The sequence below is a fragment of the Thalassophryne amazonica genome, chromosome 20 (assembly GCF_902500255.1).
Source record: "Thalassophryne amazonica chromosome 20, fThaAma1.1, whole genome shotgun sequence".
Taxonomy (NCBI): domain Eukaryota; kingdom Metazoa; phylum Chordata; class Actinopteri; order Batrachoidiformes; family Batrachoididae; genus Thalassophryne; species Thalassophryne amazonica.
Genome location: NC_047122.1, coordinates 44,185,636 through 44,209,228, shown reverse-complemented (window position 1 = coordinate 44,209,228; position 23,593 = coordinate 44,185,636). Strand labels below are relative to the sequence as shown.

At 42.0% G+C, this 23,593-nt stretch overlaps 1 protein-coding gene across 2 annotated transcripts in view; it reads right to left on the bottom strand.

Annotated features, from left to right (window-relative positions):
* The window catches only part of znf704 (zinc finger protein 704), a 117,966-nt gene extending 96,735 nt beyond the window's left edge, over window positions 1-21,231 (bottom strand). For both annotated transcript variants that reach the window (XR_004558040.1, XM_034160469.1), the window contains exon 1: window positions 20,371-21,231. Coding sequence is in view for 1 of the 2 variants with exons in the window: in XM_034160469.1 (XP_034016360.1) it covers window positions 20,371-20,634 (264 nt within the window). In the remaining variant the exon portion in view is untranslated. The remainder of the gene's footprint in view (window positions 1-20,370) is intronic.
* Window positions 21,232-23,593: the final 2,362 nt, after the last annotated feature.

Sequence of the window (23,593 nt, the reverse complement as noted above, 5' to 3'; positions counted from 1 at the left end):
TCAACAGTATCAAAAGCAGCAAGTAGCTGTTTTACAACTACCCTTTCAAGAATTTTTGAGAGAAAAGGAAGGTTGGAGATTGGCCTATAATTAGCTAAGATAGCTGGGTCAAGTGATGGCTTTTTAAGTAATGGTTTAATTACTGCCACCTTAAAAGCCTGTGGTACATAGCCAACTAATAAAGATAGATTGATCATATTTAAGATCGAAGCATTAAATAATGGTAGGGCTTCCTTGAGCAGCCTTTTAGGAATGGGGTCTAATAGACATGTTGATGGTTTAGATGAAGTAACTAATGAAAATAACTCAGACAGAACAATCGGAGAGAAAGAGTCTAACCAAATACCGGCATCACTGAAAGCAGCCAAAGATAACGATACGTCTTTGGGATGGTTATGAGTAATTTTTTTCTCTAATAGTTAAAATTTTATTAGCAAAGAAAGTCATGAAGTCATTACTAGTTAAAGTTAAAGGAATACCTGGCTCAATAGAGCTCTGACTCTTTGTCAGCCTGGCTACAGTGCTGAAAAGAAACCTGGGGTTGTTCTTATTTTCTTCAATTAGTGATGAGTAGTAAGATGTCCTAGCTTTACGGAGGGCTTTTTTATAGAGCAACAGACTCTTTTTCCAGGCTAAGTGAAGATCTTCTAAATTAGTGAGACGCCATTTCCTCTCCAACTTACGGGTTATCTGCTTTAAGCTGCGAGTTTGTGAGTTATACCACGGAGTCAGGCACTTCTGATTTAAAGCTCTCTTTTTCAGAGGAGCTACAGCATCCAAAGTTGTCTTCAATGAGGATGTAAAACTATTGATGAGATACTCTATCTCACTTACAGAGTTTAGGTAGCTACTCTGCACTGTGTTGGTATATGGCATTAGAGAACATAAAGAAGGAATCATATCCTTAAACCTAGTTACAGCGCTTTCTGAAAGACTTCTAGTGTAATGAAACTTATTCCCCACTGCTGGGTAGTCCATCAGAGTAAATGTAAATGTTATTAAGAAATGATCAGACAGAAGGGAGTTTTCAGGGAATACTGTTAAGTCTTCTATTTCCATACCATAAGTCAGAACAAGATCTAAGATATGATTAAAGTGGTGGTTGGACTCATTTACATTTTGAGCAAAGCCAACTGAGTCTAATAATAGATTAAATGCAGTGTTGAGGCTGTCATTCTCAGCATCTGTGTGGATGTTAAAATCGCCCACTATAATTATCTTATCTGAGCTAAGCACTAAGTCAGACAAAAGGTCTGAAAATTCACAGAGAAACTCACAGCAATGACCAGGAGGACGATAGATAAATAAAACTGGTTTTTGGGACTTCCAATTTGGATGGACAAGACTAAGAGTCAAGCTTTCAAATGAATTAAAGCTCTGTCTGGGTTTTTGATTAATTAATAAGCTGGAATGGAAGATTGCTGCTAATCCTCCGCCCGTGCTACGAGCGTTCTGGCAGTTAGTGTGACTCGGAGGTGTTGACTCATTTAAACTAACATATTCATCCTGCTGTAACCAGGTTTCTGTAAGGCAGAATAAATCAATATGTTGATCAATTATTATATCATTTACTAACAGGCACTTAGAAGAGAGAGACCTAATGTTTAATAGACCACATTTAACTGTTTTAGTCTGTGGTGCAGTTGAAGGTGCTATATTATTTTTTCTTTTTGAATTTTTATGCTTAAATAGATTTTTGCTGGTTATTGGTGGTCTGGGAGCAGGCACCGTCTCTACGGGGATGGGGTAATGAGGGGATGGCAGGGGGAGAGAAGCCGCAGAGAGGTGTGTAAGACTACAACTCTGCTTCCTGGTCCCAACCCTGGATAGTCACGGTTTGGAGGATTTAAGAAAATTGGCCAGATTTCTAGAAATGAGAGCTGCTCCATCCAAAGTGGGATGGATGCCGTCTCTCCTAACAAGACCAGGTTTTCCCCAGAAGCTTTGCCAATTATCTATGAAGCCCACCTCATATATATGTATATAATAAAATGGCCACCTCATTCTGTATGCAGAATGGCACCGCTCGCAAAAGAGCGCTTTTGCAGAAATAAATGGACGAACACAAAGTTAAAGTGGATTCACGCTGTAAAAATGATTGTGCTTAAAGCCAGGGAAAAAATAAAGCCAGTAAGTCACGGATGGTAAGGAAGCCAGAAAGACCACCAAAAGAGCGATTTTGCAGAAATAAACAGACAAACATAAAAAACAAAAAGCCAGAGAGCCGCGGAGCCAGCGAGGAGCACAGAGGCAGCTCTCCAGGAACCCGTGGTTCGGGTCTAGCTGGTCTGGTGCATTACAGGTGGACTGCAGCCTGGCGCACAGCGCACAACTGCGGAACTGTGATGGAGTGTCTATTTTTGGACTGCGTTTTAAAAAAAAAAGAAGAAGGGACATCTTTAAATGCTGGAGGTTTGGACCAAACTCATGCCTAAACGTGCGCCAACATGGCGTTATCATGGCGCTATCATGGCACTACGTGGCTTAGTGTGGCTGATGCGAGCCATTCGAGGCTGTAATGACAGGTCGGTCGTGGCTCACTAGAGGCTGCTATGCGGCACATGCGGGGTACAGAGAGGCACATAGTGGCACCTTCATAGTGGATACGTGATAGATGAAAACGTGGGTCATTCTTCAAATAATCACCCCACACCCATGCGTGGTTCCTTCTTCAGCCTTCATTATTCGGTGGGACCGAGTCTTAAGGCTCCTCTGTCGGAAGCAGATGACTTCCCCAGCCAAGACTGATACACATTTACAGTTGGGTGGACTGAGACAATATGGATAACAAGTGTCATGTACAAGAACACAGTCAGGTAGCATGACCTGAATCAAACCCACATCACTGTCCCACTCAGCTACCTGTTCTACTTCTGCTGAAGCATAAGAAATATTGATGTTAGGTTACCTATCCTTCTGCTGGAATTGAATGAAAGGCTCATGCTTCCTGCAACAATTAAAGTAATGAAGTAGTCTGTTCAAACAATCTACAAAATATGACCAGTAAACTAAAAAATATCACCTGTAATGAGAACTGAATATTACAGGAACACAAGAAAACAAAACAAAACATGATATGGTACATTACAGCTGCAATTATTCAATTAATTGACAAATTCTGATAATAGATTAATCCTCTTTCTCAGTTCTTTGATTTTCAGCTTCTTTGTTTGTTTTAGTAGTTTCTTTACTCTTCTGTGGCAGTAAATTGAATATATTTGGGTTATGTACAAAACAAGACATCTTGGGCTGTAGAAAACACATTTCAGACATTTTATGGTGAGAACAATTAATCAATTCAATTATTTTCTCGATTAACCGGTTATGCATATAATCATTTCTTGCAGCCCTATTGTACTTTCTTTTTTTTTTTTGCTGGTTTCAGAAAATGCATCCATCGTTTTGCATATTGCTTTCCATTTTTATGCTTGTGTGTGTGTGTGTGTATATATTCCTCCCACAATACAAAGTCTATGTCTAGCTTCAGGAAGCATCACCAACTGGTTTTGAATGTGTTCTTTTAAGTCATGTTAAAAGCGTCCATCTCAAAGCATAACTTGTTTTGATTTCAAATGATGGATTACACGGTCCGAAATAACTTGAGACATTTTTCCAACCTCTTGGGTCTTTAAAAAGCCCCTCCAAAACCAATAGGGTAAACTCAAAACTGCATTTTGGGCAATTCTATTCCATGTAGGCATTTTTCAAAATATAAAATTTTCAGGCTTCACATGCAAGGCACTGTTTTGCGTTTGAATAAAATGATCTCCATAAAATGAAAAAAAAATACATGAAACACATAAATACAAACACTGTTTGTGGTGCTCAAAAGGTACACAAGTTCAATGTGGCATCTCCTCAAAAGCCACAGCACAGAAGTGCAGGTCAGCTGTTGCATGCTGCAGTATTGTGTAGATATGGGCTATCAGTCACTGCAGTGCTTCTCAGTACTGGTCCTCAAGATGCAAATCACTCCACATTTTCAATTTTTTGCCAATCTGCTGAGACCAGATCAACTCAGTCGGGTGTGTTTAGCCAATCAACAGCTGGATGAATAATGTAAAGCCTAGGTCCCACCGAATAATGAAGGATGAAGAAGGAGCCACGCAGCATGTTTTCTTTGCTACGAGAGGGTTTCTTCAACTATCGTGGGAGTTTCATGGCTCTGAGTGGCTCTTAGAGGTATTATCTTCAGTTAATGAGGCTCCTCTCTGAGCATGGCGCTAATTTCAAGAAGTTCAAAATTTAGCAACAACAGCGTGGCGCAGTTTGTGTTCGAGTTACTGCGACAGCTTAGAGGTATTTGCATGGTCCTAGCGAGTCTGCAAAAAGTCCATTATCCGTGCGCCTGGCACCTTAGCAGGACCTGAGAGGATATTTTTGGAGCGGCTCTCCTCTTGCGCACACAATTCCACCTGCTCTGTGCGCTGGACTCTATATAAAATAATTATTTTGTAGCGGATTAATCATTTTCTGCCAAACCTTGGATGCTGAAAACACCTCTAATCAATTCTGGAATCACAGAGGACTGTTGCATCTGCACACTTTTTTCCCCTCTCTTTCCTGCTCCATGTGGAATGTATTTTGAACAGCTTAAGGCATCTATTTTTAATGTTTTTTTATAGCTTGTTAAAACAGTTCCTAGCTGTAAACGTATGTCTGTATGTTGATGTCTGTTGTATGTAAAAGTATGTTGATTTAATATCTTGTTAATGGATCACATGACCTCCGCTATGTGTGCGCACTGAGGCAGGACCTGAGAGGCTATTTTTGGAGCAGCTCTCTTGCGCACACAATTCCACCTGCTCTGTGCGCTGGACTCTATATAAAATAATTATTTTGTAGCAGATTAACCATTTTCTGTCAAACCTTGGATGCTGAAAACACCTCTAATCACTTCTGGAATTAATGGATCACATGAGCTCTGTTGTGTGTGCGCACTGAGGCAGTGACTCATCATCACGCTTCAAACGACCATTTAGGCAGAACGCCAGCTCACAAAATAGTGATATTTCAGTCAATATTGGACGAACACAAAGTTAAAATTTGGGTGACTGCGTGAAAGTGGATGTGTGTTTAAAGCCATGGAAGATAACTCCAGTGGAGCAGCTAAGAGCTGTGCGGCAGCACAGGTGGAGAGCGCGCAAAAGACCGATTTTGAAGACATAACACAAAGTTAAAAGTTGTATCATGGTGACTTGTAAGCTGCGGAAGAAATAAATATATATATATATATATACATACATACACACACACACACACACACACACACACACACACACTCAACAAAAATATAAACGTAACACTTTTGGTTTTGCTCCCATTTTGTATGAGATGAACTCAAAGATCTAAAACTTTTTCCACATACACAATACCACCATTTCCCTCAAATATTGTTCACAAACCAGTCTAAATCTGTGATAGTGAGCACTTCTCCTTTGCTGAGATAATCCATCCCACCTCACAGGTGTGCCATATCAAGATGCTGATTAGACACCATGATTAGTGCACAGGTGTGCCTTAGACTGTCCACAATAAAAGGCCACTCTGAAAGGTGCAGTTTTGTTTTATTGGGGGGGGGATACCAGTCAGTATCTGATGTGACCACCATTTGCCTCATGCAACACATCTCCTTCGCATAGAGTTGATCAGGTTGTCAATTGTGGCCTGTGGAATGTTGGTCCACTCCTCTTCAATGGCTGTGCGAAGTTGCTGGATATCGGCAGGAACTGGTACACGCTGTCGTATACACCGGTCCAGAGCATCCCAAACATGCTCAATGGGTGACATGTCCGGTGAGTATGCCGGCCATGCAAGAACTGGGACATTTTCAGCTTCCAAGAATTGTGTGCAGATCCTTGCAACATGGGGCCGTGCATTATCCTGCTGCAACATGAGGTGATGTTCTTGGATGTATGGCACAACAATGGGCCTCAGGATCTCGTCACGGTATCTCTGTGCATTCAAAATGCCATCAATAAAATGCACCTGTGTTCTTCGTCCATAACAGACGCCTGCCCATACCATAACCCCACCGCCACCATGGGCCACTCGATCCACAACATTGACATCAGAAAACCGCTCACCCACACGATGCCACACACGCTGTCTGCCATCTGCCCTGGACAGTGTGAACCAGGATTCATCCGTGAAGAGAACACCTCTCCAACGTGCCAAACGCCAGCGAATGTGAGCATTTGCCCACTCAAGTCGGTTACGACGACGAAGTGGAGTCAGGTCGAGACCCCGATGAGGACGACGAGCATGCAGATCAGCTTCCCTGAGACGGTTTCTGACAGTTTGTGCAATAATTCTTTGGTTATGCAAACCGATTGTTTCAGCAGCTGTCCGAGTGGCTGGTCTCAGATGATCTTGGAGGTGAACACGCTGGATGTGGAGGTCCTGGGCTGGTGTGGTTACACGTGGTCTGCGGTTGTGAGGCTGGTTGGATGTACTGCCAAATTCTCTGAAACACCTTTGGAGACGGCTTATGGTAGAGGAATGAACATTCAATACACGAGCAACAGCTCTGGTTGACATTCCTGCTGTCAGCATGCCAATTGCACGCTCCCTCAAATCTTGCGACATCTGTGGCATTGCGCTGTGTGATAAAACTGCACCTTTCAGAGTGGCCTTTTATTGTGGGCAGTCTAAGGCACACCTGTGCACTAATCATGGTGTCTAATCAGCATCTTGATATGGCACACCTGTGAGGTGGGATGGATTATCTCAGCAAAGGAGAAGTGCTCACTATCACAGATTTAGACTGGTTTGTGAACAATATTTGAGGGAAATGGTGATATTGTGTATGTGGAAAAAGTTTTAGATCTTTGAGTTCATCTCATACAAAATGGGAGCAAAACCAAAAGTGTTGCGTTTATTTTTGTTGAGTGTGTATATATATATATATATATAAAATGATCCACAGGTGTATATAATAAAACGGCCACCTCATTCTGTATGCAGAACGGCACCGTGCGCAAAAGAGCGCTTTTGCAGAAATAAACAGACAAACACAAAGTTAAAAGTGGATTCACGTTGTAAAAATGATTGTGTTTAAAGCCAGGGAAAAAAAAGCAGCAAGCCACGGATGGAAAGGAAGCCACTTAGAAAGAGCACAGAGGCGGCTGTCCATGAAAGGACAACAGCAGCAAAAGAGCAATTTTGCAGAAATAATCGGACCAACAAAGTTTTGTGTGTTTAAAGCCGCAGAAGAAAAGCCAGAGAGCCATGGAGCCAGTGAGGAGCATAGAGGCGGCTCTCCAGGAACCCGTGGTTCGGGTCTAGCTGCTCTGGTGCATTACAGGTGGACAGCAGCCTGGCACACAGCGCACAACTGCGGAACTGTGATGGAGTGTCTATTTTTGAACTGCGTTTAAAAAAAAAAAGAAGGGACATCTTTAAATGCTGCTGTGACTCTGTGAATTGAAAACCCACACTTTGAAGGGACCAGGTGTGGGAGGGCTGGAGGTTTGGACCAAACTCATGCCTAAATGTGCGCCAACATGGCGTTATCATGGCACTACGTGGCTTAGTGTGGCTGATGCAAGCCATTTGAGGCTGTAATGACAGGTCGGTCGTGGCTCACTAAAGGCTGCTACGTGGCACATGCGGGGTACAGAGAGGCACATAGTGGCACCTTCATAGAGGATATGTGATAGATGAAAACGTGGGTCATTCTTCGAATAATCGTGACACACCCATGCATGGCTCCTTCTTCATCCTTCATTATTCGGTGGGACCCAAGCTTAACACACCTGGTGTGGCTTCATTATGGGCAGGGAGAAATGGAAAATGTGCAGTACTTTGGGTCCTGAGGACCAGGATTGGAAAACACTGCGATACTTGATTAAAACAATCCACCAGTTGACAAAGTGGACGCAAGGCAGGGACAAAGGGCTCAACAGTTTGGAGAAAACCCCGGAATTATTTAGTCCCCTAAACTACAGGTGCAAAAGCTCTGTTAAAGGAACTGGAAGATGAAAAAAAAGAAGATAGAGAAGGAAAAGCGAATGCAGGAAAAAGAACAAAATTACAAAAAAACAGATGAAAAAAAAAAAAAAATTTTTCGCAAATGAGATGGATGCCCTGGAAGAACAATTTAACAAAGACAAGATGACCCAGGCAGATCACCACAATAAAATACTAGAACATTTTCAGAGAAAAAGAAGACAGATTTACACAGAAAAAAGAAAGAGAGCTAGAAGATACAATTTCCCCACTTCAAAAAAAAAAAAAAAAAAAAAAAAAAGAGCTGGCCGCTCACAAGTTAGACTTTCAGAATGAGCTTGAAGCCAAGAATAACTGGCTTAAGATGGAGCTGAAGACCAAGGAACAAGAAAGACCTATGGCCCAGAAGGAACAATTTCACTAAGAACTCGAAGCCAAAGCAGACTGCTTCAAGAAGGAGCTGGAGGCCAAAAGGACACATTTTTGTTGTTAAATAGACTGCATTTATATAGCGCTTTTCCATCTGCATCAGACGCTCAAAGTGCTTTACAATAATGCCTCACATTCACCCCCAATGTGAGGGTGCTGCCATACCAGGCGCTCAATACACACCGGGAGCAATAGGGGATTAAAGACGTTGCTCAAGGCCCCTTAGTGATTTTCCGAGGATCTTCTGGTCTCAAGCCCAACGCCTTAACCACTAGACCATCACCTCCCCTGTTGTTTTTTTTTTTGGGGGGGGGGGGGGCTCTTGACAGCAAGATACCTCATCAAGTAGAATGGACAACAAAGGGCTAAAGAAGGCTTCATTAGATTTAAAATACACAACACACACAAAATTATATTACACATATAGTGCGTCCTGGAGGTATTCACAACACTTCACTTTCTCCTCATTTTGTTATGTTACAGCCTTATTCCCAAATTGAGTGCATCAATTTTTCCCCCCTCAAAATTGGGGGAAAAATGGATGGCTGTTGAGGCAAGGACACTATCACTGACCTGAAGAGGGCAAAGCACCTTTTTCTGGTCGAGAACCATGGCCTCGTATTTAGAGGTGCTGATTTTCATCCAGGATGCTTCACACTCTGCTGCAAACCGCCCAGTGCATGCTGAAGGTCCTGATTTGACGAAGCCAACAGAACCACATCGTCCCCAAACAGCAGAGACGAGATTCTGTGGTTCCCAAACCAGACCACCTCTACACCCTGGCTGCACCTAGAAATTCTGTCCATAAAGATAATGAACAGAACCAGTGACAAAGGGCAGCCCTGGTGGAGGCCATCATGCACTGCTAAATACATAATATTTTCATTTTAATCACCTTATTTTATTATTTATCACTTAAACAGTGCACTTCTCCTTGAGGTAGCTTGAACAATCAAGTAATAATCTACCAGACTTAAAAAATGGACAAATTTCCATGTTATTTTATTTGTCTAAAAATAAGTGTCCAAGGTTCCTTATGTTAAACAAGAAATTATCTAATCTGAAATAACAGGTGATTTTAATTTACAGATGAAAGGCTTCTAAAGAACCATTTATTGATTTAGCTATTTTAATTACAAGTGTTCTAAACTTTTTTTAAACAGTAATCAGAAATTTTGAGGTAACAAACAACAACAAAAAACATTTCCAAGGATTTTTCTTCAGGAAACTGCTCTATAAATGAGCAGATCAGTGGTTTCTGCACCGATCTGCATTGTAGAGATCAGTGGTTTCTGCCACTAGTCTTCCGTGTTTTGGCCCAACGCGTCGTTCCTATTTGACAGGGGGAAGCTACGTCACAGCTCAGAGCGTCGAAAGTTGGATTGGATTTAACTTGTTTTTTTCTTTTGTTCAAAAAAAAAAAAAAATTGGGTTGAACTTTGACCGCGTCAGCCTGCCGACAAGCGGCAATGCGCGTTCCTGTCAGAAGCGTCACTTTAGCTCAGCTTTTGATGCGATGCTTCTAAAAAGCAACACGTCTCATTGAAAATAATGCTTTTTACACCGATTCTTTACGCGCAGCCGGTCTGCTCTGTGTCAGCCTGATCCCGTTAGATCTTGGAAGCTAAGCAGAGCAGGATCTGGTTAGTACTTGGATGGGAGACCTCTTTGGAACACCAGCGGCTGTGTATGTTTCTCCAGGTAAGACTGGTGTTGCGTCAGGAAGGGCATCCGGCGTTCATTGGTAATTGGCACAAGTTGAATCTGGTTGTATCCACTGTGGCGACCCCGAACGTAACCAGGAACAGCCGAACGAACAACAACAACACCAATTCTTGACGCCTCTGATGCTTCCAACGCATGAAAGGCCCATTAATCTGCAATAATGAGCTTGAAATAGTGCTGATCAAAATAATGAGGATAAGATCTATATCGGATCCCTCATCAGGATGCAACGTCCGATTTCGATCAAGTCTGAAACCACGTGATCGGTTCGGGACATCCCTAGACTGGCCTGCCTGCAGTCCAGACCTGTCGCTCACTGAAAATGTGTGGCGCATTATGAAGCGCAAAATACGACAACGGAGGCCGCGGACTGTTGAACAGTCTGTTTTTATTTACATTTTACACAACGTCCCAACTTCATTGGAATTGGGGTTGTAGATGCACTGTGTATATTATATTATATATGTGTGTGTGTGTGTGTGTGTGTGTGTGCAGATTTCACAACACCGTAAAGATTACAGCATACAACACATCCCTACTGCACAACATGCAGAACCTAAAAACTACTAGCTGGGACTTGTAAAAGAAAAGTATTTCTCGTCATCAACTACGAAAGTACCGAGCTGCAACTCCTGTTTGCAGACACTCGCACATCTCTGTAGGTCAACAGGCGCTTAGAAACACAATAACAAAGGCCAACCTGAAATCCGAGTAAGATATGCGGCGTATCATGTTAGCAAACTACAGCGTTGACATGCTGGCCATTAAGCGTGTGATCTAGATTTCATCAAAGCATTGTAACACATTAAAGCTCGGCCATGGAGAAAGCAACACAGCACTTTCCACACAAACACCCAGAAAGCACAATTCACTTACAGTCTATTAATGAGATCTGAAAGTGTATTGGGTGTCACAACAGAGCCTGGTTCCGTGAAGGCATTGCGGTGCACACATGGCTGTGTAAACAGACTCCAGTGAAACAACAAGATGGATTACATGGGCTCAACAAAGATTTGGTGTTATGTGTATGACGTGCACTCCTTTGGTAAAACAAACCGCGGCTACTTCCCCTTGCTTGTCATAGGGATGATGGCATTTCAAGGAACCTGGAAATTAAGACGTGTGCTATTCTGGCCATGAAATGTGCGCTGTGTCTGTGTGTGCAAGTGAGGAGAACACAAACCCAAGTGTCTCTCATAACCCCCCTCCCCTCTTTATTTTTAACTTTCTCCCTTCAATACACTGACAAAGAAACAGTATAACCTACTTTATAAAAAAACAACAAAAATAAAACAGGTTTTTCAAGCATAAACATTCCTGCAAATATGTAGGTCAAAGGTCACAGCAAAAAAAAAGCCGTCCCCACAAATTGAATTCCATGGATAACGAATTGTGTCTTTCACCTCTTATTGTTGAATGTTGTAATTAACACTTGGTTTTAAGGATGTTTGTAGTAGAGATGAGCCTTACAATAATTTTGTTTTCAATTATCAGTCTTAACTGACAACTACTATTCAATTGTTTATTCTTTAAAAATGTAGGAAAATCATGAAAAATACACTCAAATGTGATGTCTTCAAATGTTTTGTTCAAATTTACTTTCATCTCTATAGTGCCAAACCACAACAAAGTTGACTCAAGGCACTTCACACAAATAAGGTTTAACCTTACCATCCCTCAGAACAAGCACACAGATGACAGTGGTAAGGAAAAACTCCCTCTGATGATTTGAGGAAAAAACCTCAATTAGACCAGACTCAAAGGGGTGATGCTCTGCTTGAACAATGCCACCAACACAATTTACAAAAATTTTGCTTTGTTTAACTGGGGATATCCCGATCAGTTTTTTTGTTTTATTGCTCCCAATCCTGATGTGAATCATTTGAGTATCTGCTGATACAGAGTCCCGATCCGATAAAATGATTTATTTATGAAAAATTTAATTAACAGATTTTATTTATGCCTCATCAATTCCATTTAGTGCTGAATTGTAGTAGTAAAAGCAGGACTGTAATAGTGAGTAAATGACATTTTAGTTGCTCAAAATACATCCATTATTGTTGTAGTACATATATTAAAAAAAAAAAAATTATCTTTAAATGAGACAACACAGGGTGAGTAGCCACGGAGGGGAGTCCAGAACTGATGAGTATTTGATGTGATGGGGAATATGCTTTTGAAACGATCACAGAGTCAGCTGTGAAAATGTTCAGTGACCCATATCATCACCCTTCTTTTCAATAACTGCCATGAGTCTTCCATCCACAGAGTCTGTCAGTTACTTGATCTGCTGACAATCAACTTTTCATGCAGCAGCAACAACAGCTTCCCAAATGCTGTTCAAAGAAGTGTTCAACACTATAAGAAATCAGGAAAAATAATTGTGGCAGTCAGTAACGGTTACTTTTTTAAACCAAACAGGGGGGAAAAAAATGGACTCACTCAATTCTGAGGAATAAATTATGGAATCACCCTGTAAATTTTCATCCCCAAAACTAACACCTGCATCAAATCAGATCTGCTTGTTAGTCTGCATATAAAAAGGAGTGATCACACCTTGGAGAGCTGTTGCACCAAGTGGATCATGAGAAATGAATCATGGCTCCAACACGAGAGATGTCAATTGAAACAAAGGAGAGGATTATCAAACTCTTAAAAGAGGGTAAATCATCACTCAATGTTGCAAAAGATGTTGGTTGTTCACAGTCAGCTGTGTCTAAACTCTGGACCAAATACAAACAACATGGGAAGGTTGTTAAAGGCAAACATACTGGTACACCAAGGAAGACATTAAAGCATCAAGACAGAAAACTTAAAGCAATATGTCTCAAAAATCGAAAATGCACAACCAAACAAAAGAGGAACGAATGGGAGGAAACTGGAGTCAACGTCTGTGACCGAACTGTAAGAAACCGCCTAAAGGAAATGGAATTTACATACAGAAAAGCTAAACGAAAGCCATCATTAACACCTAAACAGAAAAAACAAGGTTACAATGGGCTAAGGAAAAGCAATCGTGGACTGTGGATGACTGGATGAAAGTCATATTCAGTGATGAATCTCGAATCTGCATTCGGCAAGGTGATGATGCTGGAACTTTTGTATGGTGCCGTTCCAATGAGATTTATAAAGATGACTGCCTGAAGAGAACATGTAAATTTCCACAGTCATTGATGATATGGGGCTGCATGTCAGGTAAAGGCACTGGGGAGATGGCTGTCATTACATCATCAATAAATGCACAAGTTTACGTTGATATTTAGGACACTTTTCTTATCCCATCCATTGAAAGGATATTTGGGGATGATGAAATCATTTTTCAAGATGATAATGCATCTTGCCACAGAGCAAAAACTGTGAAAACATTCCTTGCAAAAAGACACATAGGGTCAATGTCATGGCCTGCAAATAGTCCGGATCTTAATCCAATTGAAAATCTTTGGTGGAAGTTGAAGAAAATGGTCCATGACAAGGCTCCAACCTGCAAAGCTGATCTGGCAACAGCGATCAGAGAAAGTTGGAGCCAGATTGATGAAGCGTACTGTTTGTCACTCATTAAGTCCATGCCTCAGAGACTGCAAGCTGTTATAAAAGCCAGAGGTGGTGCAACAAAATGCTAGTGATGTGTTGGAGCGTTCTTTTGTTTTTCATGATTCCATAATTTTTTCCTCAGAATTGAGTGACTCCATATTTTTATCCCCCTCTGCTTGGTCTAAAAAAGTAACCGTTACTGACTGCCACAATTTTTTTTCCTGATTTCTTATAGTGTTTCTTAAAGCCAGAAAGTTGCCATTTGAAATGACTTTAGTTTTGTGTCATGTCTGTGATCTGCTTTTTTTCTACAAAATTAAACAACTGAATGAACATCCTCCGAGGCCGGTGATTCCATAATTTTTGCCAGGGGTTGTATTATTTCCCTTCACTGTCTATCTCTTATTTAAAAAGGGTCCGCAAGCTCTCAATAGGGATTAAGTCAGGTGAGGAAGGGGGGGCCATCTTTGAGACCTTTGTTGGCCCACCAAGCAGAGTACTTGCATACATGTGATGCAGCATTGTCGTCGCAGGCTTAGGCAGAATGCATCTTCTAAAAAGTGGAATTAGGTTTGGGAGCTGATTTTAAGTCCATCTTCAACGAGAAAAGGTTCATCTAGCCCACCACGAGGCTCTCTAATTTCATCTAAAACCTTTGAAAAATCTGTCTTCAGATATTTCTTGGCCCAATCTTAATGTTTCAACTTGTTTAGTGGTGGTCGTGTTTCAGCCCTCCTTACCTTAGCCATGTGTCTGAGCAGTGAACACCTTGTACTTCTGGACACTCCAGGTAGGTTGCAGTTCTGGAATATGGTGGCTCTGAAGGATAATGGGTTCCTGGTTCTGTTAGGTTTAATTCTTCTCAGTTTTTTTTTTTCTTGGAAGAGGTTATGGAGTCATGAGGTTGCTGGATGGGGGTATTTGATGATGTCAATATCTTTGCAGAACAAAGGTCCAGTTGTTTTGAGTGCGGGTGCTGCTTGTATGGTTGTGGGACTTTGGAGTTAAACAGTGACCTAAAAGGACAACTGGGTGTCTTTGGTACTAGGTCCTTTCAGAGGATTCTTGTGTACCTCTGGAATGATTTAATCAAAAGAGTGGTTACTTAGGGAGCTGACAATCTCTCACTTGCATTGTGAGTAAGCGTCTGCTTCAACATTTTTTCCCATGTAGCATGTTTCCCTGTGAATGATCAAACACATAAGATGTATGAGTGCTGAGGACACACGTGGCAAAGGACACGCACACTTTACCTGGCTGTAGCAGACAGATGGTTATTTTAGAGATGTGGGAATTGCTTGGGTAGTTGCCTTCCAGGACCTAAGGCGATTATATGGTGTCGTGGATGCGACGAATCGCAGTACGCATGCAGCCAGACTTGACTTTTACAGTTAATTTCCTCCATTTCTTTCCCACCGGTTTTACTGTGACCTTGTTGACAGTTTGCTCCAAGTCATTTAATTGTTTGGTTTTTCCACATCAGTGGCTTAGCTATTTAGAGTACTGTATACCTCTGAAAGGCATTTTACAATTTTTTTTTTTAACTTTCAGTGTGTATCCCCGCCCTTTTTTTTGCCCATTTTGCCTGAGGTTTTGCTTGATATGGGGCGTTAATCAATTTAGGCCACACCCTCCCTCATTACACAAATACATATCATTAGAGCCCGACCTATATGGATTTTTTGAGGCCGATGCCGATAACGATATTTGGATGAAAAAAATGCAGATAATCAATAAATCGGCTGATTTGCCGATAGCCGATAAATCAGCCGATATATTTTTTTAAATGAATAAAATGTTCCTTTTTAGACCCTTAACAAAAAAGGTATGAGCTAAAAGCTGAAGCTTTGTCCTTGAATAACTTTATAACAGAGAAGAACTTTCAAGTTAAAAAAAATGCAAAAATGCAACTGGAGCAGTTAGGGGGCTATTCAAACGGGCCAACTAGTAAGATATCACTCCTGAAAATGATCTTTGCCATATCACGAGGTAAATCTGCCCAACGATTGGATTTTGGAAAACCATGTGACAGAGAACCAATTCCGATTGGACAATCACATTGCGCACGTCATCACACATCTTCTATGAGGAGTACCAAGATGGCCAATGGTGGCTCGAAAGCCTGCGGAGTTAACTTTTCAGCAAAAAAAAAAAAAAAAAAAAGTAACTTTCTATCTCATATCATTAAAAAGTTATTTACAATTTAGTAAAGCTTGGTCCTAGCCGTTGTATACGACAGCATCGGCCTCAGAGGGTTAATGGCAAACGGCAGTAATTCCCAGAACCCTTCCAGACGACCAGTGAATCTGAATGTTTCAACCTCTTAGCAGTAAACGAAAGTTTTTCATGCTAGAAATAAGGTCTACACAATGTGGGCTTAATAAAAAGCGTGACCGATGCAATGAAGCACATTTGACACATTACTACATAAACTGAGTTAACCCAACTGAGTTGAACTGAAACGGGAGAAATGTGGGGTGAATGTAATCGCAAAGCTATTACAAACAACTTACTTATATGCTTTTGTCAGCCGATCAGTGCAGTGTGACAGCGAACTACGGGGGCCGGTGATGAACACATTTAAGCAGAGGTGTAAGCAGCTCAGAGTTGAATGGAGTCAGAGCTCCATCTACTGGACAAACGGTGCAAGGACATTTTACATTGCCGACAAAAACATTATTTCAGTAACTGTTCTATTTATGAGAAATTATCGGCATTCTATTGGCGGAATTTCGGCCGATAGTGAGTACTCTGAAAACGGCTTATATCGGCCGATATATCGGTCAGGCTCTACATATCATCTGTCTGAGTGCTTAAATTCAGTTGGCATTCAGATTTATATAGCATGGAGTTGGAAAATAGGCATAAAGTGATACGGTCAGAATACTCACTTGTCTAATAATTGTGCATGTGCTACAGAAAGTCACAACATAAATGCAAGTTTTCAAAGGCAGGACTGGAAAATTTTGATAGTGATGGAGTATTTAAAGTAGACCTGCACTGAAACAAATGTGGTCAGATTTCAGAAAGAAATAGCTGATATGTACTTATAAGACCCTTATGAATGCAGTAAAGTAAATCTGTAAGCCCAAATTTGTAATTCAGCAGCTAAATCTTCATTTAAAAATGACAAATTTGCAGCTAAAATTTAGCCCTCCGCGAAAACAGTTTTTACATCCGGATCATTTCCATGACGTCGGGGACAAGACGACGCGCTCCCGCCTTCAGTCCGATTCCGCACTGAAATTGATTTTATCTGTTAGTAATGTTACTGTTATACACATCCTGGTTTCAACATCCAAAAGTAAGCTGCAATGAATGTGAGATACAGCTCTGCATGCTCAGATCAGCGGCGGCCGTTCTTCCCCGATGCCTCACTCTCACTGCCTCCGATGCATTTACCGAGTGCATGCGCTCGTTAAATGCTGCCGCGGGCCACTCACACCCCCATGTCTGCTGTGCAGCCGCAGACACAGCTCTGTCTACTGAATGGAGGTGCAGCCAACTTGGCACAAGTCCAGAGACTACGCTCGCCATTTTGATGCGGAGCGCCCAGAGACACCTGCTGCTCGCAAGGACAGACTTCTTGCTGCAAAATCCGCAGCGCCGCACGTCTCGGTAATCGGAGCCGCAGAGCTCCATGGCCGCTGAGAGAGGTTTATATCTTTTTAATGACTTGAATTCTTTGCGGGTCCCGCCTCCGTACCCCGCAACGGTAACACCGGAGACTAAAGACGGTAGATTTTCAAAGCGACACCACTCAATCAAACGGGCGTATGAAAAAGTCCCCAAAAATAATTTTCAAGCACAAATAAAAGAAATGTGTACTCACCAAACGTGCCGCAAGACAATATGAAGTTTTAAAAAAGTAGATCTTTCCGTATAAGACAATAAAAAGGTGCAGATGCAAACTGACGTAAATCCACAAATTACAGTTGGCGCGTGCAATGCATGCTGGGATAGGGTCTTCTCCCTCACGTCTCGGCAGCGTCCCGGATGTGATGACAGTTTTGCGGTGGGCTAAATTTTAGCTGTAAATTTCTCATTTTTAAATGAAGATTTCTCTGTTGAATGACAGATCTGGGCTTGCAGATTTACTTTACTACATTCAGAAGGATCTTATGTGTAAATATAAGTCATTTTTTGGTCCAAAGATCTGACTGCATTTATTTCAATGCAGGTCTACTTTAAATAACATAAGAAGATGTAAAAGTAAAAACTACCATCTGAGATTCTCACTAGTAATAACTATACAATATTATTGTAACTTAAAAGTGAAATATAATGGCATATTCATTCTTATTTTGGTTGTGATAAGGTAGCAGAAGTTTGCATCTAAAAATGCATAGAAATTCAAAATTCTTCTCAGGGAAGGCCCCCTGCAGGTAAACAGAAAAAGTGTGCAACAGTTACTTTTTTCATTCTAGCACCCATTTCCTTCTTTAATGAAAACTCTAAAGTTGGGCATTTATTGATGGAGTGTTTGTCTATTCACGGCACACATGACATGTGAAGAATTAAAAATCCAACATCACAGGGACGGTAGAATCCAGATTTGACCCTGCGGCCAGTGTACTGATGCCTTCATGATGCTACTGCTCAGAGAGCCAATGAAGAATGCTAGAATTGATCCATATGATCACCACTTAACTTAAGCTTGCTTCACTGAGTCACACACCGGTGCAACATCAAAATGAACAACTGCTAAAAAAAAAAAAAAAAAAAAAAAAACACACCAATATCAAGAAATCTACACTGCAATACACATTTGCAAACAGTGACAAGTCAACAAGTGGCACTGTGTCTCTCCTGTTGTTGCTTTGCAGAACGGGTGGGCATATTTGGCATCCCAGGCAGGATGCCAAGCCTTCAGATTCTTTGGAGCATGTTGCCAACATGAATGTGCCAGCTTTTTGTTAGCTTGACTGGACAGCAGCTGCTCAAGGGTGCTCACATGCCCACCTGTGCCAAATATTAAAAACACTCAGCTCTCACTCACAAAATGTACCAATGCATGTGTGAAAACACACATCCATGTGCTTTTTACACACTCCATGTGCAAAAACTAGCATGGATACCCACAGGAGACCCCTCCGCCTCATTTTATGGCTTGTTTTTGTCCTCAGTGGGAAAAGAGTCGTGCTGAAAGAGACTCGATCTTTGTGCTGACAGCTGCAGCACTCCAGCCTACACTGGCGATTGCACCAGCATTGTGCAACAGCTTTTATTAACAGAGCACTGCATAAACGCATAGACACAATTCTGAAACTCTGTACAAAAAGAGATTACAGTATGTAACAATACAAAGCCTGTGTTTGCAACAAAACATTCTGCACTAAAGCTTTGTGGGTTGTTCCTGCAATTAAATTCTAAAGTTTGAACAATCCAGGATGTTTGCCAACAGTTTGAATTACTTAAGATGAGAATACAGCCAATGTGGAAGTAAAAAATTTATATTATTCATCTGGACATAAAAAATGGCAGTGACTCCTAACATTTAACCCTTATGATAACCAAATGCAACTGAGGTTTGGTGATTGACAGTTTAAACATGAACTTTATCTATAACCAACAAATAACCAACGTATGTGACACTGCTGCCACGCAGCTTTAACTCAAATTCTCAGTCACATGTCGCATTGCTCAACATTTCCAAAAAAAGAAAAAGACTTCTCATTTATTTTCACCCTGCCCACTTGTTGCTGTAAAATGCACACTCTGAATGAAAATGAATGACAGTTGATCACTTTGCCTCTGACTCTTGTAGCTAATGTGACCAAGGGTTGATGAGGGTCCCAGCCATGCTTGGCAGCATTGTAAGCAATGCCATAAGAGAACCCTCTCCCGCACAAACTACAAAATGACACATTTTTCAACAGAGAACGTGTTTTTCTGCATTATTTATTGAGTAAAATAAAGTTTTCATATCAGCAAAAATAATGCAGATACCTATATGTTTGTGAAAGACACATACCAGGAGATATCATCGGCAAACTGATATGTCGGTCGGCTTGAACTTCATGAAAGAAAACCAAAGAGGGAAAAGACAAAAATCACACAAATCAAAATCAGACTGTAAACAAGTCAATGAACACATAAACACACATTTCTCAGTCACTACAAAAAAAAAAATAAAAGAATGCACAAATGCAACACACAAGTATTTCCATCCATCTGAAATTCCTCACAATCTTTGAGTCCATGTGGCATCTAGTTGCATCTGAAAAATGAGGTCGGCGAGTCAGAAAAAGCACACTGTCCACTTCTAAACAGCGTTTACACCACAATGGACTTGTGCAGCACAGTGAACATAAAAACTATGTAATGCAAGCTGCATCTTTTCACGTGAACATCAAAATGCCATAAACATTTGTGCAAAAAAACTAAACAAACAAAAAAAAAACCCATGGCTGTTGCTATTTGGATGAGTCCAAATCGCTGCAGTCACAGCGTGTTTGTTTCCCACCCACGAGAACACAAACAGGCGCAGGCCCGTCAAGCCCTTTGTCCCAAATATGTGATGTCTCCAAATGTCATGACAGCCTGTCATTTCATGCAACGTGCAAAGAAGATGCAATTTAACCGCCCACTGTGAAACATGCTGGTGGTGACTGTGCCATCAGCTGCAAGTCGAAATCCGCTCGGCGCAGGAAGCGGTTAAACGCAACATAAACACCGCACGACAAAAACAAGCAGAGCGCCGCCGGGCTGTCCGGGCGCACTTTTTACACGCACCTTCAGGCTGGACTTGAGCGGTGCTTTGGTCGCAGTGTGGTTGAAGCCGGCGGCGAGCTCCTCCTCGGAGAACTCCTTCAGGCTGCCGTCCTGCATGAGCACGGTGTAGACGCTGCTGCGCCGGGCTCCAACGGCCGACACATCTCTGTTTTCCTGCTTGACAGCCTGGACCACCCCGCTCACCGGCGCGCCGTCTCCCGTCGGGCTGGGCGCATAGACGCGGCTACCGAGGATCGAGCGCTTCACTAAACGCCTCGTGTGCATGTCGAAAAGTGTAACAACCGTGCAACCGGCTGATTTTAGACCATTAAACGTCGAATTATAACCGCTAAACAACGTGGGGACGGAAACAAAACCGCATCGGGTAGACACGCGCCTGCATCCAGACGCGGCAAAGCGGCAACATACTCCTCGGGAAGCGCAAATGGCAAAGCTCCGCGGAAGTCCGAAATAGCACCGACGACGCGAAAACCGCCGCCAAACAACCTCCACGTCCAACCGGCTACCCAATCTTCCTCTGTGGTCGACCTGTTTGTTTTCACCACTGCTCCCTGCGAACTGACGAGGCGGCGGGAAAACGCGGAGGCGCCTCCGCCGCAAGGAGCCGCCTCGACACTCGGGCACGATTTTCACAGCGGCGGCTAAACCGCGTCGAAAAGCTGAAAGGAACGGTTATATGTTGCGCTAACGTCGAATTATTTCACCTAAAACTAATGTGAGAAATCGTCATACCTTCGCAAATGCGAAACGAGGATGAAAATACGTCCGCTCGCCGACTCCTGATCCACTTAGCTTGACATCCAGTCCGCACGCGCCACCGACCGCGCGGCGGCTCTACCGGCGGAATGCTGCCTGTAAACATGTGCGGTCCGGCGGACGAGCAGCCCTGTCATTGGTCAGTGCAGCACACGCCTCCACTGCCTCCCGCTCCTCCCCGTTCTCCGCCCACAGAAGGCGACGCGAGCTGGGGCGGGGGGAGGGGGGGGGTGGTGATAGCCGCGCTCCATTCAAAACAATGACGCAACGCTGGAGTCCAAACGGGAAGGGAGGGGCTATAGCAGAGAGAAAGAAGGAAGAAGGGATTTAGGCTAAAGGAAGGAAAAGTTCGACAGACAAGACAGGTTTTATGCTGTAACCCAGTTACCAGGGTCTTATAACCTAATTTTCATGTCATGGGACAACTGTGCAACTATAAACTAGTTTGAAATGAATTGTACTGCTGTTTGCTTTATGTAAAACAAACAAAGAGCGTACTGATGCTAATTTTGCAAATATGGACAAAATAAAATACAAGTTTAGGATTCTGTATAGGTTTTTGCCTCCATCTCCAGTAACAAACTCATTAAAAATGTTATAAAACTTATAGCCTAAACAGTCCCCGTAACAAAGCTACATCTGATTTTTCCAGAGTGCGCTGCCTGGTTGGCTAACACTACGGTCACATTAGCTGCAAGCTACATAGGCAAAACTTGCCATTAATTTTCAATCACAGTGGCCGTTTTGCAGCGGTAAGAGACAACAGTCGCTCTGCCGCCAGCTAGGTGGGGTCGAAATAGACCCAGAGTCTATTTTATGCAAATACTGAGCGACGTGACATGGGGACAGCCAATCCAAGTGAATAGGCAACGTGATGTCAGCTGGCTCGCTAAATCAAAATAATGCAGTATGACAGCATGCAATCCAAAATGGCTTATTTCTGTATGAATCTGTTTCTCATATATTTTATAAATGTTAATGAGAAATAAATACTTCTAAATCCCAAAACACTTTTGTAACCAGACAACACCTTTGAAGTAATTTGCAAGACATCATACACAGATATGTTGGGTGCACGCCCTGGGAACGCCCATCAAGTGGCAAAACCAACAGCTTCTCTCCGTCATTTGTAGCACCTAGGAACAGACGTTCATTTTGTCAGTTGTTGCTGTCATTTGGAACTTTAACATTTCACATAATCCCCCTGTGCTTCCCAGAATATGCACCACAGCACCAGCAGAGTTCTGGCGTTGCAAAGCCATATAAACAATTGCTAGCAGGGATGTGGATGGTGCCGATTCAGCGAATTTCCGAGCGATCATGATGATATGTTCACTCAAGTTGAAGAGGTGTAGCACCTGTGGTGAACTTCTCCTGTGTCTCCATGTTGTCTTGTTGTCCATACTTCATGAGGTGTGTTTACACTGTGCCCTAAACTGGAACTCTGTTGAAACAGACCTCTCGCGTGAGTCACGGACTGCGAGACGAGATTCACTACTGTGAAACAGCAAATTTGATCAATTTACAATAACATGATTTTGGAGGGCGCTATAGTTGATTATTGGCCCACAGTTTCATTAGCTGCAAACCATAGATGGAAGGCAATAATAATCTATAGGGCCTGGAATAAAACATTATCACTTACACTACACAAGCACATACAAACCATGTCCATTGCCCCTCATCAAACAAAGCTTTTCCTCCATGCTTGACTTCGCAGAGCCAAAGTTCGATTGATTTGTTTCAGATCAGTGGATCATGGTGACATTCCTGTATCACTCACTAGTTAGCTTGCTAATGTCTCTGTAGGAGATTACATACTTTTAAAAATCCTATTATTTTCATAATAATCACATGTAGTAATGGAAAGGGAATCTCTCTCACACACACCATGTGGTTGCATTGAAGACCAGCTTAGTGGGTGTGTCATGGTGTTAACATAAGATATGGCCTTTCGTGACATATGCCACAGAAGCATAAAGTTAGCTGTGTCAGGCATGATATCAGGCTGTGTCAGGCATGATGTTTTCTTGCAGAATGGGAAATTCTACATGTACAGACTTTTAGGACTTAATGAATGCTTAATAGTGAATCTCATTTATCTGAAAATGGTATATAAAATATGTTCACACATTAACCCCTTTAAAAGTGCTATGTTTTTTTTTGGTTTTTTTGCCACTATGCAGTCACCTTATATTCGGGGGAAGGGCAAATTTTTTGCAGGCAGGTACTCTTGCTGATGTGGCCGGGTTGAAAATGTAAACGGGATGGAAAAGCTCAGAGCCCAGATGGGGTGTTGCCATTAAACCACTATTTGTATCAAAAACAGTTGCTGGCCGTTCAGTTACAATTTAAACCATTATTCATAACACCTTTAAGTTCACAATTTAAGTTTGTATTCTAAATGGCTTTTTCAAAAAGTGTAACCTTTTACTCATCCTGACATCACATAACAATTAACATCAAA